The sequence below is a fragment of the Ordospora pajunii genome, assembly GCF_021821965.1.
Source record: "Ordospora pajunii strain FI-F-10 chromosome Unknown Cg_05E, whole genome shotgun sequence".
Lineage (NCBI taxonomy): Eukaryota > Fungi > Microsporidia > Ordosporidae > Ordospora > Ordospora pajunii.
Window position 1 is genome coordinate 59256 of NW_026848124.1, and position 14596 is coordinate 73851.

The following is a 14596-nucleotide window of genomic DNA, read 5'->3' on the forward strand; positions in this document are numbered from 1 at the left end:
TGACAGCAACTAACAAGTTAACACATACATATACCGTTTTTGAATCGCTTTATTTACAGCCTTGAAAAAGCAGTTATATTTGCACAACCGCCATCATATACCTTGGCTATACAGTTGCATGAAGCATCTGCTCTTTACTACAACATCGTACCACAGCTTTACTACATATTGGCTGTGCTTTTCTTAAGCAGTTCCTGGCACTGTTGCCACAGGCTGCGTTGGCTGTGCAGGTGGAGAAATGGGTGCTGGCAGTGTTGCCATAGGCTGCGTTGGCTCTGCAGGTGGAGAAATGGATGCTGGCAGTACTATTGCTGTTCCAAACACCTTGTTCATGATTGACTGGATCTCGAACAGTGCAATTGCCTGGAAGTCTGCAGATGATGTAGCAATCATTGCATCAAGATACAGGAATAGCTGGCTCAGATCTGCTTGAGTATTCAGCTGTTGAGCATTGATCTGTGCTGTGAAGAATGCAATGAAGTCCGTGCCGTTCTGGTGCAATCCGCTCACAATTGCATCAATTGCTTGCGAGCTGAACTCAATGCCTAGGCTTTCAAAGACGACAATCTGCTTTGCAAACAGTTCATCTGCATATGAATTGATCAGAGGCTGCATGTTCGAGAATGCGCTCAGAACTTGGCTTGCAAACAAGCCGCTATCAATGAGTCCCATCAGGTCACAGTGGCACATCTTATTGACCCTGCACAAAAGATCCTTCAGGACCTTCACTGCAGTTTCCTGTATGCTTCTTGCAAGAGCACTTGCCTCAGCAGTATCCAATGCCTTGAGCTGCGGTACAACGGTATCTGCAGGAATGACGAATCCAAGTTCTGCAAGTGCTGCAAGCAGAGCATTGTACTGTGTGCTGACATATGCAGAGCTGATCACAGATGCCTGTGAGATCTGTCCTTGCAGGAACGCGACCACACTTTCCTTGTATTGCTTTTCGAATCCTATCAGGTATGTGAACAGAGTGTTCTTCATCTTCTCAAGTGGAATCTCGAGCTCAGTTGCACACTTGCCTTTGTATTGCTCGCTGTTTGATGCGCATGACGAGCTGCTGGATGACGACATGCAAGACGAGTATGATCCAGAGCAATCACTTTCGCTGCTGTCGCAAGTAGACGATACCGAGCATTCGTTTCTCCTGCTTCTCCTCTTGCAATCCTCACTGTAGCTATCTGACCTGCTGTACGAATCTATTTCACTTGAACACGACTCGGAGTGGCGATTTTTGAAGCTTTTTAGGAGACCTCCCCTAAGTGGCTCACAACTACCACAGCTGGATGCGTATGCACCGGTAATAGTTGAGCTGAAGCCTATGACGCTCAGAAGCAGTGAAAGTCTTGCCATAGTTGACGATGTGTGCCGCTAGGTATTTATATGTTTGTGGTGCAGAGAATCTGTTCCACACGATGTTCTTTTGCTTATTTTAGAGGTGTGGCAATTAATCAGAAGTGTGGAGAGTAGGGGATACGGCACATGGTGGAGATTAAGATCAATTAAGGTTTTATTACGATCAGAGTATTGATTGCATTAATCATAAGTAGTGATGAAGCAGATGACATGTGGCATGAATGGATGTGAAGACTGCGATGTGGACGCTGGTGCATGTAAGAATATTATGCGATAGAGTGATGCAAGCAGGCGAAAAGAGAAGAATACAAGAATACAGCACAATGGCAAAAGCAAATACAAAGCGATTTTTGACCCCTTTGGATGGAAATCAAAGAGAATGGAGAGGGCATGCAGCAGTGTCGTGAAGGGCTAACGGCAATTGTGGATAGGCTTGATATGAGTAATATGCAAGATGTTGTCTGGGCATATAAAAACATTGAGAAAGTGTACAGGCATTCGAAAGCAGACTTTGGCAAGATGGTTGGGATGCTGGAGAAACAGAAAGAGATTGATTTCAACACGGGCCTGGCGATTTTGGAGGAGATTGGAAGTGTAATGCATGCATGCTTTGGAAAGAATGCGATTGATGAAGAGATTATGTTTGTGATTGAGAAATGCGGAGTGAGCCTTGGAGAAAGAAGTGTTGTGCCACTTGAATGGTGTGCTGATTATGTATACAAGCTTGTGCTACCGCTGTCAAGACTTTTTACTAAACAGGTTGTGGATATAGTTGCGTTTCTGTTTACCAGGACCACTGTTGCACAGTTTGACGATCTATTTGATATATTTGCTGGCAAGAGGGATGTTCTAGCTGAGCTGCATCTTCTGAAAGTCAGGCTAATGAGAGAGAGAAGTGTAAAGTACAAATGCATGATGTGCAAAGGGCAGAGCAAAGAAAACGGTGCAATTGAAGATTGCATAAGGGCAATGAAGATATCTAGCGATAAAACAGTTGCTAGGGCCAAAAGCGATATGGTGAGTGATGATGAATTAATAGAAAGTGATAAAGGCCAAATGGCAGGAACTGATTTTTACACAATGGATGAGTTTGAGAGACGCAAAACAATGAGTGCAGAGAAACAGTCGTCTGGGCAGGATATCAGCCATGAAAAACCTTTTCCAGAGGATTCTTGCGATGATAGCAGTGTCAATGTCAGAGTTGAAGATACACAAGAATGTTTGAATGATTGCAAGCAAGCAATCGCCGATGATCGCAAAGATGATGACTCAGTAAAAAAATGCCATGGTACAGGCATACCGATTGAGAATGCAGAGTGTGAGTGCAAGGCTTGTGATCAAGCCGAGGAGTACCGTTGTCTATGTGAAGCCAAAAAGCATCTGCTGGAGATTGAACTGACATCTCCAAAGTTTTTTATTGAGAATGCAGCGTTGTATCTTAGTTTTGCATTTGACAAGGATCTGTTTGGTATGTTTAAGAGATATATTGATTCTGGATACCGAGGAGTGTGTGCAATGAATCTGTTCAGATTGAAGGCAGTGGAAGCGAGTATTTTGGAAGAGATGGTGTGCCAGATGAAGGATATGAGGAGGCAGATATTGAGATCCGATGATCTTGTCGTTTCTTCAACCACAATGAAGATGTATGTTGCATGGTGCGTTGAGACATTTGAATCCATATCCACAGAGTCGATGCATGACTATTTGGAGATTAGCAAGCTGTATGCACGGTTTCTAAGGGTGTTCAGGCATAGAAAGATGTTTTTTGTGCTTGATGGGATATGTGGAAGCCGGATTGAGAGGATAAGCAATTTGGTAGGAAGGCATCTTGTGAGTGATCTGAAGGAGATAGTCGAGATGATTTTGAGTGTGTATAAAGGCTGTGGCAGTATAAATGGCGGTCTTAGCAAGTGTAAGAGTTGTATGATGATGGCTGATGGGCAGTGTGAATGTAGGAATAGTAGTGGATGTGCTTGTGGTGGAGGGCATTGCAGTGCAGTGCATCAAGAAGCTTACTGCAGTGAATGCAATCAAAATGATGAGGAGGCGATGATTTTTGAGGGAATAAAAGATAGTGAAGATTCAGAGGGTTCTGTACGAGACAAACTGAAGGAAAGGATTTTGGAGATATGCAAGTGTGATAGGAAGACATTTTTGTCACAGATAGGAATTATTGAGAGTTTTGATGAAGAATTCAGAGCAAGAGTTGTCAAGGTATTGTGCAGTAATTATGATGAGGATTGGCGGTATAGAAGGGCGCTGCTACATTGTTGTAAAATGCATCCTTGGATGTTTAAAGACAGTGGGATAGTTGATCTGCTAGCCAAGGATCGGGTTTTTGCTGTTAGGAAGACGGCGTTGGATATGAAGAATGATAGAGAAGAAGTAGGAATAAGGTATGCGAATGCGGCTTAAGACGAAAATATGACTAATAGAATGGCTGAGATGAATTTGAAAAGTTTCGCAGATCCGAATAAAAATAAAGAAATATTTTGTACATGCATTTTACATGTGATATTTGAATAACTGTATCGAGCGTAAGCAAATGAAAAGTATATGATGTTTTTAGGCTTTGGCATGCGATGAATATCATTTGAACGATTCTGGCTACCCATGATATATTTTCCAGATATGAAGGAAGATCGCAATTTATATGTGTGCACAAGAATACTGAATGTTAGTATGCTTGGGTCTCCGAAATACAATGGCAAGTTTGAGTTTGGTAGGAAGAAGCTGCATATTCCGGATGTTTTTGCACGTTCAAAAACCACTGTTTGCCTGAAAAGGTCGAAACGAGAGATTTTTCTTGAGATGATCGATAGAGACACACTGATATACTCTGCGAATGGTCAGGTTTTCAAGATCATTGGCAAAGAAGAGTTTGTATTTAGTGTGAATAAAATATGCAGGAAACTCGTTGTTGGGCATGGAAAGGCGTTTATTCTGACAAGCGATCATGTATATGTGTATAACTGCATGAATATTGAGATTCTGAAGATAAATGCACTTGATCTGGTGACGTCTCCGTTCAATGAGATATTTGTGCTGACAGAATCAAAGATTCTAGTGTTTGATGATAATGGAGTCAAGGAGGAGTATGAGTATAGTGGAAATGCAATGCACATCCACTTCTATCTGTTCAGGGAGCTTATTGTTGTTAGCAATAACAGTGTATTTCATTTGAATCTGAACACAGGATGTGTAAATGTTCTGTACTGCTCAAGGTCGCTAATAAAGAACAGTATTTTACGAGACAGGCTGTACATTAGAGAGGCAACGAAAGTGACGTCTCTGAATCTTGAGGAGAGAACTTCCGAGTCTATATACACAGGTAAGCCCCTGAAGCTTTGTGTTGGAGACACTATGGTTGCGCTGTACAACACTAACGGGGACTTTATCTTTTGCGATAGGTTTGACCTGATAAACTCGCAAGGGATGATGTATGATATTGATGTGCATGAGTTTCTTGGATTCTTTTTTTGCGAAGACAAGTTTTGCTTTTTGTTTAATAGCAGGATATTTAAGTGGAGCGTTGATGGTATGAGTGTAACAGAGTTAGTGAATGAGAAGGTGGAGGATTATAAAGTTGAGTTTCCAGACAACATCGAAGAGTTGAAGAGGTGGCATAAATTCAACAGAAAAGTCAAAGTAAAGTTTGAGCCGGGCAAGGTAAATAAGAAATTCCATGAGATGCTGAGAAGTGTATTCAGGAAGGATGATGAAGCTACAGCTAAGAAGGAAAGCAAAAAGAAGATTAAGTATGCTGATAGGAGGTCTGGGGGTTTTTGAGCATTCTAGGTGGTGTATGATTGTAATGAATGGCTGTGATGCATTATAACAGCACATGTGTGGAGTCTTGCACATGTGCCTGAGCTATTAGGTGATTCTTGTGGAATAGCAGCGAATGCATTCATAAAAGATATGTGTATTAGCCCTCGATGGATGAGTTTATTTCTCTTCTGAGTGTTCTTAAGAAGAATGACAAGATTGTGCAGAATGTGCTGTTTATGATTTCTGAAGGATTCAGGTATAAGGAGGATGTGATTGGAGAGGCGTTAATGAGGCAATACGGGGGGCATAGCAATATGGATGCAGTTTTGGACTTTATACTGCTTTTATGCAGCAAAAATCCAAGATATCTTGATTATTTCAAGCAGCGCAGAAGGGAGTTTTCAGGAGATCATGAGTTTGTGAAGCTACTTTGTAGAGAAGGCGATAGTGGATGCAAAAGAGTCAAGACTGATATTGAAGACGGTAATATTATAGGATGTGGAGGATTTATTGAGGAGACGGAGACTGGTATGATGAATAAGGAAGAGGCAAAGAAAGAAAGCAAAAGCATGCAAACTACAAAAGCCGAGAAAGGTATATTTGAGGAAGCGGTGGTTAAGAATGCAGGGAATCGAAAGGAATGTGATGCACAAACTCTTAATAACGAATATCTGCAGGAGAATGCAGATCCATTCATACTGTATCTTCCAAACCAATGCAAGCTATGTGGGCTGAGATATGAAAGTTCGAAGGGAGGGGATGAGCAGATGGGTATGCATGTTGAAGAGCATCGAAGAAAGGCAAGGGTGATGGGGGAGAAGGACTGTGTTAGCAGGGAGTTTTTTCCCACACTGGAGGCATGGACAAAGAACATTGAGAAGATCAAGCTCAAGCTTGAGGTTGAGAAAGTGGAGAAGATTGCACATTCTGGAGGAGCTGTGTTCTGTGGTGTATGCCACAACCGAATCGAGGTTGAGTGGGATGATAACGAAGATACATGGATGCTTAAGGACGCAGTGCCGCTTGAAAAGGCAGGAAGAACGAACTTCTGCCACAGAAAATGTGTTTTATAATAACTCAGAATTTAGTCGTAAGATGCTGTGCAATTATATCAAATGATTGTTGATGTTAAAATGTTGGCCACATATAAATAGAATATGAAATAAACTTCAATTAGTATTATTGTCTGCAGCTTCGACTCGCTTTTCTGGAGCTTGCATGTCTATGCTATTGCTGTTTGAAACAAGGCAATTCATCCGGAACGTGATGGCTTGTATGAGCGGCAGATGATACTGCGGAGCAAGGTTGCTTCTTACTGAGCATTTGAGAGCCTTGAGCATTCCGATGTCTGTTTCATTCTTGATGATGAGTTTAGCAAGCTTCAAGTACCTTTCTGGAAACTCTGTGAAAATCAAGAATTCATAGAAGCAAGCAGGAGAGAAGTACTTCCTGTCCATTAAGTCAAGATCTATCTTTTCGTTTGCCTCAGTGCACCTGAAAAACACGATCCAGTCAAATGTGTCCTTGCATACATCAATAATCAGCATTCCCATTCTTACCATATCTGCGTTTTCCTGCAACAAGCAGCAGAACATTTCAAATAAGCGAGTCCTGTCTGCGTATTCCTTGCATTTGAATACTATCTTCATGATTTTCATCGACCTCTTCAGTACCAAATTGTTATGGCAGTGGCAAGAAAGGAACATAAGAACAGGAACAATATCGTACTGACAAGATAAGTTATTTTGAATGATTACTTCGATTGCATCAAGAATCTTGACACACGTTACTAATGATTTTGATGATATCTTCCTCTTTTTGTTTTTGAAAATCGCAGACAGATGCTCATTTACCTTATTGATTTCTTCACTGTCTTCACTATCAAAAGCATTCGTGCACTCATCACCTCTGAAATCTTCGGCATTCGCCTGGCCATTAGAATCACTATGACTTTCGCCCACATTACTGTCTTCAACTGACTCTTCGTATTCGCACTCCACATTCTCGTCAGCATATTCAAACTCAGACATAAACTCATCGAACCTGCTTCTAAGTCCTGCTTCTGAAAGTATAAGATTTGAAAGAGCATTCATGGCCTGGTCAATTCTTTCTGGCTTAGCACTCCAGTTTTTGAAAAAGTATATCACAAACGCTCTTGAAAACGTGCTTGAGTCTTTAAACAGCTCAGCCATGCTTGCATCAAATGTCTCCTTGTCGATGCCTTTCGCTGCAAACACATTCAATGCGATTTGTTCCATCACATCCAGCTCGGTGTCGATCTGCTTGGATGGCTTGCGATACATGTTCAGCACTTTGATCTTGCTTAGAAGCTCGTTCTTTTCTGGAAAGTTCTGTAGCATAAATCCTATCAGATGATTTACGTTTTCTTTTAGCATTTCTTTGTTCCTTGTCATCTCAATCGACACGGCATTGATGTTGTCTGCGGTTAGCTCAAGCAACTTCATGGGTATCGCATGTCTGTGATTGTGCTTTATGTTAATGCAGCATGGCACAAAACCCTTAGAGATGGCAACAGTCAAGATGCGATCCGACCTCAAGAAGACAATTCTGCTAGAGATCATACGGGAGAGCAAAACATTTTTTAAGCTGCAAGAGCTGGAGACAATAGGATCGAAGAAGGGAATCGTTGTCAACACCATCAAAGAGATGTTGCAGCAGCTTGTTGATGACGGGCTTGTTTTCAACGAGAAGGTTGGCATAAACAGCCTATACTGGTCATTTGCATCGGATGGGCCACAGAAGAAAAGAATAAGATGCAAGCAGCTGATGGAAGAATGTGAGCGGCTGGAGGAGAGCATAAACAGCAAGAGGATGTATGCTGAGAAGGAAAAGAGCATTAAGAAATATACTAAGGAACGGCGTGAGCTTGAGGAGAAACTAAGCATGCTGCTGACGATTGATGAGGATCTGAAGAAAGAGCTGGACAAGTTTCGGGACGTTGATCCAGAGGCATACAAAAGACTTGTTTCTGATAAGCAAAGTGCCGTTGAAGAATGCAACAAGATGATCGATAACATCTTTGTTGTGCAGGACTATGTTTGCAATAGATTTTCGATGGATAAGGCGGATTTCAACGGAGGGTTTGCAATTCCAAACGATCTTGACTACATCCAATAGCTATCTATGGGTTTGAAGTAAATGGCTATGATTTGATCATTTAGGCTGAATGCGATTTGATTAGGGCCTGGATGGTTTATTTATTTGTTGAGATATGGCCCTGTATGATTGATGGAGCAGATGATGCGAGCGAGGAGTATGTTATGATGGCGCCCATGTATCCAGATGGAAATATGTTTGAGTATGAAGAGATGAGCACGGAGCCAAGGAAGTACAGAATTCCCACTAAACGGCCGGTGAGGATATACTGTGACGGTGTGTATGATTTGTTTCATTATGGGCATGCAAGAAGTCTCAAGCAAGCGAAGAATTTGTTTCCAAATGTTCATTTGCTTGTTGGAGTGACTGACGATGACATAACAGTGAGGCTGAAGGGGAATCTCGTGATGGATGAGAATGAGCGTGCAGAAGGGCTGTACCACTGCAGATATGTCGATGAGGTGATAACCAGTGCGCCTTGGGTTCTGACTATGGACTTTTTGAAGAAGCACAGGATTGACTTTGTTGCACATGACGATGTTCCATACAAGGGAGAAGGGATGGACGACATATACAAGTTTGTGAAGGATCTTGGGATGTTTTTGCCGATCCGAAGGACGCTTGGCGTGAGCACGAGCGGAATCATAGCAAGCATAGTAAGGAACTACGACATGTATGTGCGAAGGAATCTTGAGAGGGGGATGCCTGCAAAGGAGCTGAATGTTTCGTATCTGCAGGTAAAAAGGATGAGGATGAGCAAGAAGATGGATGAGATAATCAAGAATGTCGATATACAGAAGGAGCTCGATGACATCAGATGGGAGATCAAGGTTGCAATGAAGTATTGGGAGAAGATATCGAATGAGGTCATTTCTGGATTTATCGATAGCTTTTACCACAACAAGGCATCTAACAAGTTTCTTAATCGTTTAGTTGGGTTTGTAAAGCACAAGAAGGTGTGCCCTGTTGTTTCGTAATAAACAAGTATTTTTGAGTATTTGAGTATTGGCTTCGAGCCCATTATGTTTCTCCCAACCAATGCTGATCCTGGTGAAAAGGAGGCTATGGAGATGAAGGGACCGCTGATGCTTATCCGAAGATGCATGGTTAGTAGGAAGCCGGTGATTGTGAGCTTGAGAAACAATAGGAAAGTAATAGGCTGTGTAGTAGCTTACGATAGACATTACAACATGCTGCTTATGGATGCAGTGGAGACAGGAGTTACCGGCAGTAAGAACAAAGGGGCAAAGAAGCGAGGGCGGCAAGTAAATAGAAGGCTTGGGAGTGTATTTATCCGAGGAGACACTGTCATACTGGTTGCAAGTGGAGCAGGATCTGCATCACATGCATCCAAGGCAATTGTTGAGTCGCAGAATGAAGATGCGCCGCAGTTGAAGAGTAGCGCTGAACCAGAATAGCAGCCGTACAATTAGATTAAAATGTATGCCTTTATCAACTATATGATAGCTAGCACTTGTTATATGCATCCATTTGACAATCCAGGTATCAACCAGAAAGCTTCGAAGGCTGCACAGGGGTAGAAATAATTTTTGTTATGATTCTTGCATGATATGCTAGGCTCTAACACTAAGGATCAAGAACGATTTTATTTTATCATTTCTCAAGACTGAGGATTCATTTTAATCTTTCCGTTTGCTTCGAAGTATCCCATCTGCGATCTCTTTTCAAATCTCAATCTCTGTCTGCTGCGACCACACAGCAGCCGTTCCTTTTCCTTGACTGGGTCCTTTGGTGTCTGGTTTCTGACTTTGCCTGCCTTGTTGATAGTAGTAACTGCCTAAAGTTAGATTGCTCTTGGGTGCTTGCAAGGTGCCACTTACCATTTCAAAGGGGTTGCAGCCCTCGAAAAAATATCATGGATGGCACATCATGCTGGAAAAAATTATCCCTTACGAAATGGTAGGTGCCTTGGAAGAAGTTTAACTGTAGAGTTTGGAGCTTGAGATCACGAGTATGAGAGACAACAAGCTTCTGTCAAGAAAGGAGCTTGAGGTTGTTGCACATCATCCGGGAATGGCAGGCCCGTCAAAGGATGAGGTGCGAGACAAGATTTCTGAGCTGTATCAGACAAACAAGAAGAACATTGTGATTGCAGGGATGAACAACAGATATGGGACGCACAGGTCAATGATGAATGCAAGAATATATGCATCTGCAGATATTCTAGAGCAAATTGAGAAGAAAAACATTGTTTCAAAGATGACAGGGACAGAGATAAAGGTCAAGCCCAGGAGGATTAGAAAGGACGAGAGGAAGAAGAGCTATAAGATGTTTGGTACTCTTAGGAGAAACATGAAGAAGGCCGAAAAGAAGAGCAATAAATGAGAGGTGTTATGAATGTATTTTTGTTATTGGCCGGTGCCATTTTGATGCATCTGTGTTTGATTAGATGAGGAGATTGATTTTGTATTAGCATTAGCATGCTGTGGGATTGCCTATAAGGAGTGTGTAAGCACACTGTGTAGTTGATAAACGGCTGTTGGGATGCCGGATGCTTAGTGCTGGTTGAGTGATGAGTGATGAGCGGTCGTGTGTTCAAAACCCCGAAGAAGAGCCTCCCACAAATGAAGACTATAATTGAACAATGGGAAGGTGTTGAATGCAGGGGAACGCCATCAAGAATATTTACTCAAGAGAAGTATGGCTGCATAGAAATATACACATGTCCAAATGGAATCTCAGCAGTAGTGGCTCCACAAAACATACAGTGTGAGTTTATTGAAAGCAGGATCAATAAGAAAATTACAAAAGGATCTGTGTTTATTATTGCCAATGGCAATCCGATCTGCTTTCCATTTGACTTCATCATAAAGGAAATTGCAGAATGCAAACAGATGGAGTATGTGGCAATCATACAAAAAGGATGAGGCAAGGCTATACTGTATATTTTGCTGTACTGTTTTGAAAGCACTAGGGATCCTCAAATCCCTTTGCAATCCTTATGAATTTGTCATAATCAGAGTCAAGCAAGTGCCCTGCATATGTATTTAATGCATCCTCCGCAGATATATCAACAAATATCACATGTAGATTTGCAAGTATACATTCAAGCCCATAGATAGGCTTCCATCCCAGCCTTAGGATTTCCATGCACACATTTCCATTTTCGTCTATATTGGGATGAAATACACGGTCGAGACACATCACCTTTGGCGATTTGAATGGATATTCACAAGGAAGTTTGAGCATAAACCTGACGACTCTCCCCTCATACACTCCCTCAAAAACCATCATTGTGTACTCCAACTGTACACACCATCCTTCATCTGCAGAAACCATCAGCAGCTTTGTTGCGGAGAGATGGTGTAGAGATTCAAGCTCCTTCTGCAATCTGAATTCTGCAAAGCATGCTTCGTGTCCTTTACGCCGAGATCCATGTGTGCACTCGTGCTTCATAATCACCAGGGTCTCATGCCAACAGCCTTTATACTGCCCTGTCACATGCCATTGCGTATTTCGCACTTTGAATAATGATGGAGTGCATCAATAAACACGTCTAACGAAAATGCTTTTCTACTGAACCATATCTCACAGTCCACAAGCGAAAGCGGATTGCCCACTCTAAACTTGAACCTGTTGTTGCAAACAATTACCAGCGAATAATGTGTTTGCATTTCTTCAAAATCAACCTGGATGCCACTAGCTTGGCACCTGACCGATTCTTTGATCTGATTAGTTACTGTGCCATACACATCAACCACAAGTATCGTTTTTGGATATTTACTCAGCCCAGATACATTTCGTCTATTCCTGCTCATGCATCCAATCATATAAAGTACAGGGCCTGTAATAATTTCTTCCAAACTTAAACTAAAAATAGCGTTAGTTCACTTTATTTAGATAGCTTCAAACGCATCTGTGGTATCACTCTCCTACCCAGGAAAAACAGGCTAAGCCCAATTACCACCACAATGCCAGCACATCCATATGCCCACATAACATACTCTTCGGTAACTTTAGGATGGTTCAAAAAGCTTTTATGAGCCATGACAATACTCGCTGGATTCCTCAAGAATCTTGACAAAGCATACTTGTATCCTGTATTGTCCTTGTTATCAAGAATCTCATCATTACAAACCTTCATTATGTATCTAATTTCTAACAGCGAGTCAAAAAATCTGTATGGCCAGATTAGAAGAGCCAAGTACATAACATACTTGAAATACCCAAAATATGGAACATTTTCACTAAGGAAAATCAAATTAATGGGATAAGACGCAATCAGCATTATCATATGGATAACCAGATTGAAAAAATTGTAAAGCACTGCATTCCTTGCTGGCGAAAGCATGCACCTCAGCATAAGGTTTGATATCCACATAAAAACAAATGTCGCAAACAGTCTCATGACGAAATACTGCGTAATCCCTTCTGCAATCCCAATTCCCGAGTATATCATGCATATGGCAAAACATCGGAACAGAATAAGCGGCGCCTCAATAATAAATGCCGACAGATACAGTGTCAGAACTCCATATGCTCCCTTCCTCATCTCCCTTGTGATATAGCTGAGATCCGTCAGCATCGAACTGCAGGGTATTAGTCCGAGTATCGGCACCATAATATTAATGTTTTCAACAAGATACGCCTCAACCATGTTTCTGTGTAAAGATGGATCAATTTTCGTCTTCCAAAACTCAATGATCTGTTTAAGATTCATGGCATAAAGACTTTCATTATCCTTACCAATAGTAAATCGAACTTCGGGATCAAGATCCATGGCATCAAAATAGTTAATATACGATGTTCTCATATTTTCAAGAAATCCAATATACGAAATAATTCCAAAGCAAAGCAATATGAAAAGCATCTCAACAATCCTACTCCTCAAAAATATCCATGTTCTCCACTCAATAGTCATGTGTCTCCATGCAATCAGCAGCGATTTCTTCGGTTCCACCCGCAAACTAACCTTGTAGTTTGTTCCCGTTGCCATCTTGCTCCCTTTGATGCTTTCTTTTCCCTTTTCCACTGCTGCCTTTGCAATCTCGTGGATTCTTGCTCGGTTATCAGCTATCTCAGGAATCCTTGAGTCTTCAGAAAACAGCTCAAACAGAAACTCACTCAGCGATAGCTTGCCCTTCCTCTCCACTCCATTACTCTTCAGGAAATTGTCACACTCGTCCACTTGTCCAAAGTACACAATCGATCCCCTGTTCATAAACAGCAGATCATCAAACAGATCAAACAGCCCCGGCCCCGGCTGATGTATCGTTACTATCACTATCTTGTTGTGCTCCCTCACATAGTCACGCACATTCATCATCAAATCCAATGCAAGATGCGAGTCAAGGCCAGAGGTAGGCTCATCCATCAGCAACACATCTGCTCCAACAACCATCTCCGCTGCTATCATCACCCTCTTCCTTTCTCCTCCAGATATCGCTTCCATCAGAATTCCCTTGATTCCATCAATGTGAAGCTTTTTCATCACGCTATTCACTACTTCCCGCTCTGTACTCACATCCTTCTTGTCTTTGATTGTTCGTATCCCGATCACAATCAGCATAAACTCCTCAACCGTTTGCTTTGCAATCGAACAATCATCTTGCTCAAGATACGCCATATTCGCCAGCCATGTGTTCCATTCCCTTTCTTTTCCATCATGCAAGATGCTTCCGCATGCCAGCGAATTCGAATGCACATATCCCGCAATAAGCGACATAAGCGTTGTCTTTCCGCTTCCGCTTGCTCCCATCACTGCAGTCACCCTCCCCGCCATAAACTTCGCGCTTACTCCATTCAACAGCATAATCTGCTTCTCACTCAGCTTCGTGTCTTTGTTGTCAACTTTCAATCCAACATTTCTCAGTTCTAAACTTCGTTCGGTCATTTGGGGGTGTGCAAAACTATTAAACAAATACTCAATTCTTCCAAAATTGTATATCATCCATCATTCGCCTGCATATATTAAAATCGTCCAATAAATCGAACATTTAATCGTTTTATATTAATAATATCTTATCTCCATTTCCGCATTGGCATATCCATTCGATGTGCTGATGCATGCATCATCCTCTCGTTTGCCGTGCTTCTTTCAGTAATGTATTGATCCACTCTCCGCTCATATCAAATACTTCTCACTACTATTGCACTCTACGCCATACTCGCCGTCAGTTCATTTGTGCCTCCTTCTTCCTCACACTCCTCACTGCATCTCTTTCACCGTCAGTCTCTTCACACAGCAGCTGCTTGTGCCTCTCAATGTACTCCAGATCGCTCTGCCTGTTTGCCTCCTGCCCGCTCAGTATCCTGTCCTTGATAAAGTAATCCTCCCTGCGCTTCCTCACCGCTGCTATCTTCGGCATTGCCGCCAATGTCTTCTCCAGTC

General features: G+C 42.0%; 14 protein-coding genes across 14 annotated transcripts; 8 read left to right on the forward strand and 6 right to left on the reverse strand.

The window, feature by feature from the left end:
- Window positions 1-183: 183 nt before the first annotated feature.
- Window positions 184-1353, reverse strand: HK407_05g10460 (uncharacterized protein; the record flags this gene model as incomplete). The annotated part of the gene is made up of 1 exon (XM_060421021.1): window positions 184-1353. The coding sequence occupies one exon, from the start codon at window positions 1351-1353 to the stop codon at window positions 184-186; it is 1170 nt and encodes a 389-aa protein (XP_060276836.1).
- Window positions 1354-1719: 366 nt separating this feature from the next.
- Window positions 1720-3771, forward strand: HK407_05g10480 (uncharacterized protein; the record flags this gene model as incomplete). Its single annotated transcript, XM_060421022.1, has 1 exon — window positions 1720-3771. The coding sequence occupies one exon, from the start codon at window positions 1720-1722 to the stop codon at window positions 3769-3771; it is 2052 nt and encodes a 683-aa protein (XP_060276837.1).
- A 198-nt stretch (window positions 3772-3969) lies between these two features.
- On the forward strand, window positions 3970-5145 carry HK407_05g10490 (uncharacterized protein; the record flags this gene model as incomplete). Its single annotated transcript, XM_060421023.1, has 1 exon — window positions 3970-5145. One exon carries the CDS (start codon window positions 3970-3972, stop codon window positions 5143-5145), a length of 1176 nt encoding a protein of 391 aa, XP_060276838.1.
- Window positions 5146-5294: 149 nt separating this feature from the next.
- On the forward strand, window positions 5295-6200 carry HK407_05g10500 (uncharacterized protein; the record flags this gene model as incomplete). The annotated part of the gene is made up of 1 exon (XM_060421024.1): window positions 5295-6200. One exon carries the CDS (start codon window positions 5295-5297, stop codon window positions 6198-6200), a length of 906 nt encoding a protein of 301 aa, XP_060276839.1.
- A 96-nt stretch (window positions 6201-6296) lies between these two features.
- On the reverse strand, window positions 6297-7592 carry HK407_05g10510 (uncharacterized protein; the record flags this gene model as incomplete). The annotated part of the gene is made up of 1 exon (XM_060421025.1): window positions 6297-7592. The coding sequence occupies one exon, from the start codon at window positions 7590-7592 to the stop codon at window positions 6297-6299; it is 1296 nt and encodes a 431-aa protein (XP_060276840.1).
- Window positions 7593-7653: 61 nt separating this feature from the next.
- On the forward strand, window positions 7654-8265 carry HK407_05g10520 (mnd1 HTH domain-containing protein; the record flags this gene model as incomplete). The annotated part of the gene is made up of 1 exon (XM_060421026.1): window positions 7654-8265. The coding sequence occupies one exon, from the start codon at window positions 7654-7656 to the stop codon at window positions 8263-8265; it is 612 nt and encodes a 203-aa protein (XP_060276841.1).
- A 104-nt stretch (window positions 8266-8369) lies between these two features.
- HK407_05g10530 (cytidylyl transferase-like) lies at window positions 8370-9221 on the forward strand (the record flags this gene model as incomplete). Its single annotated transcript, XM_060421027.1, has 1 exon — window positions 8370-9221. The coding sequence occupies one exon, from the start codon at window positions 8370-8372 to the stop codon at window positions 9219-9221; it is 852 nt and encodes a 283-aa protein (XP_060276842.1).
- Window positions 9222-9266: 45 nt separating this feature from the next.
- HK407_05g10540 (LSM domain-containing protein) lies at window positions 9267-9662 on the forward strand (the record flags this gene model as incomplete). The annotated part of the gene is made up of 1 exon (XM_060421028.1): window positions 9267-9662. One exon carries the CDS (start codon window positions 9267-9269, stop codon window positions 9660-9662), a length of 396 nt encoding a protein of 131 aa, XP_060276843.1.
- A 556-nt stretch (window positions 9663-10218) lies between these two features.
- Window positions 10219-10590, forward strand: HK407_05g10550 (ribosomal protein S24; the record flags this gene model as incomplete). The annotated part of the gene is made up of 1 exon (XM_060421029.1): window positions 10219-10590. One exon carries the CDS (start codon window positions 10219-10221, stop codon window positions 10588-10590), a length of 372 nt encoding a protein of 123 aa, XP_060276844.1.
- Window positions 10591-10829: 239 nt separating this feature from the next.
- HK407_05g10560 (uncharacterized protein) lies at window positions 10830-11132 on the forward strand (the record flags this gene model as incomplete). The annotated part of the gene is made up of 1 exon (XM_060421030.1): window positions 10830-11132. The coding sequence occupies one exon, from the start codon at window positions 10830-10832 to the stop codon at window positions 11130-11132; it is 303 nt and encodes a 100-aa protein (XP_060276845.1).
- Window positions 11133-11175: 43 nt separating this feature from the next.
- Window positions 11176-11661, reverse strand: HK407_05g10570 (ubiquitin-conjugating enzyme; the record flags this gene model as incomplete). The annotated part of the gene is made up of 1 exon (XM_060421031.1): window positions 11176-11661. The coding sequence occupies one exon, from the start codon at window positions 11659-11661 to the stop codon at window positions 11176-11178; it is 486 nt and encodes a 161-aa protein (XP_060276846.1).
- Window positions 11662-11702: 41 nt separating this feature from the next.
- Window positions 11703-12035, reverse strand: HK407_05g10580 (uncharacterized protein; the record flags this gene model as incomplete). The annotated part of the gene is made up of 1 exon (XM_060421032.1): window positions 11703-12035. The coding sequence occupies one exon, from the start codon at window positions 12033-12035 to the stop codon at window positions 11703-11705; it is 333 nt and encodes a 110-aa protein (XP_060276847.1).
- Window positions 12036-12097: 62 nt separating this feature from the next.
- Window positions 12098-14098, reverse strand: HK407_05g10590 (ABC transporter; the record flags this gene model as incomplete). The annotated part of the gene is made up of 1 exon (XM_060421033.1): window positions 12098-14098. One exon carries the CDS (start codon window positions 14096-14098, stop codon window positions 12098-12100), a length of 2001 nt encoding a protein of 666 aa, XP_060276848.1.
- A 280-nt stretch (window positions 14099-14378) lies between these two features.
- HK407_05g10600 (uncharacterized protein) lies at window positions 14379-14596 on the reverse strand (the record flags this gene model as incomplete). Its single annotated transcript, XM_060421034.1, has 1 exon — window positions 14379-14596. A coding segment is annotated over one exon (218 nt), but the record flags the coding sequence as incomplete, so codon positions are not given.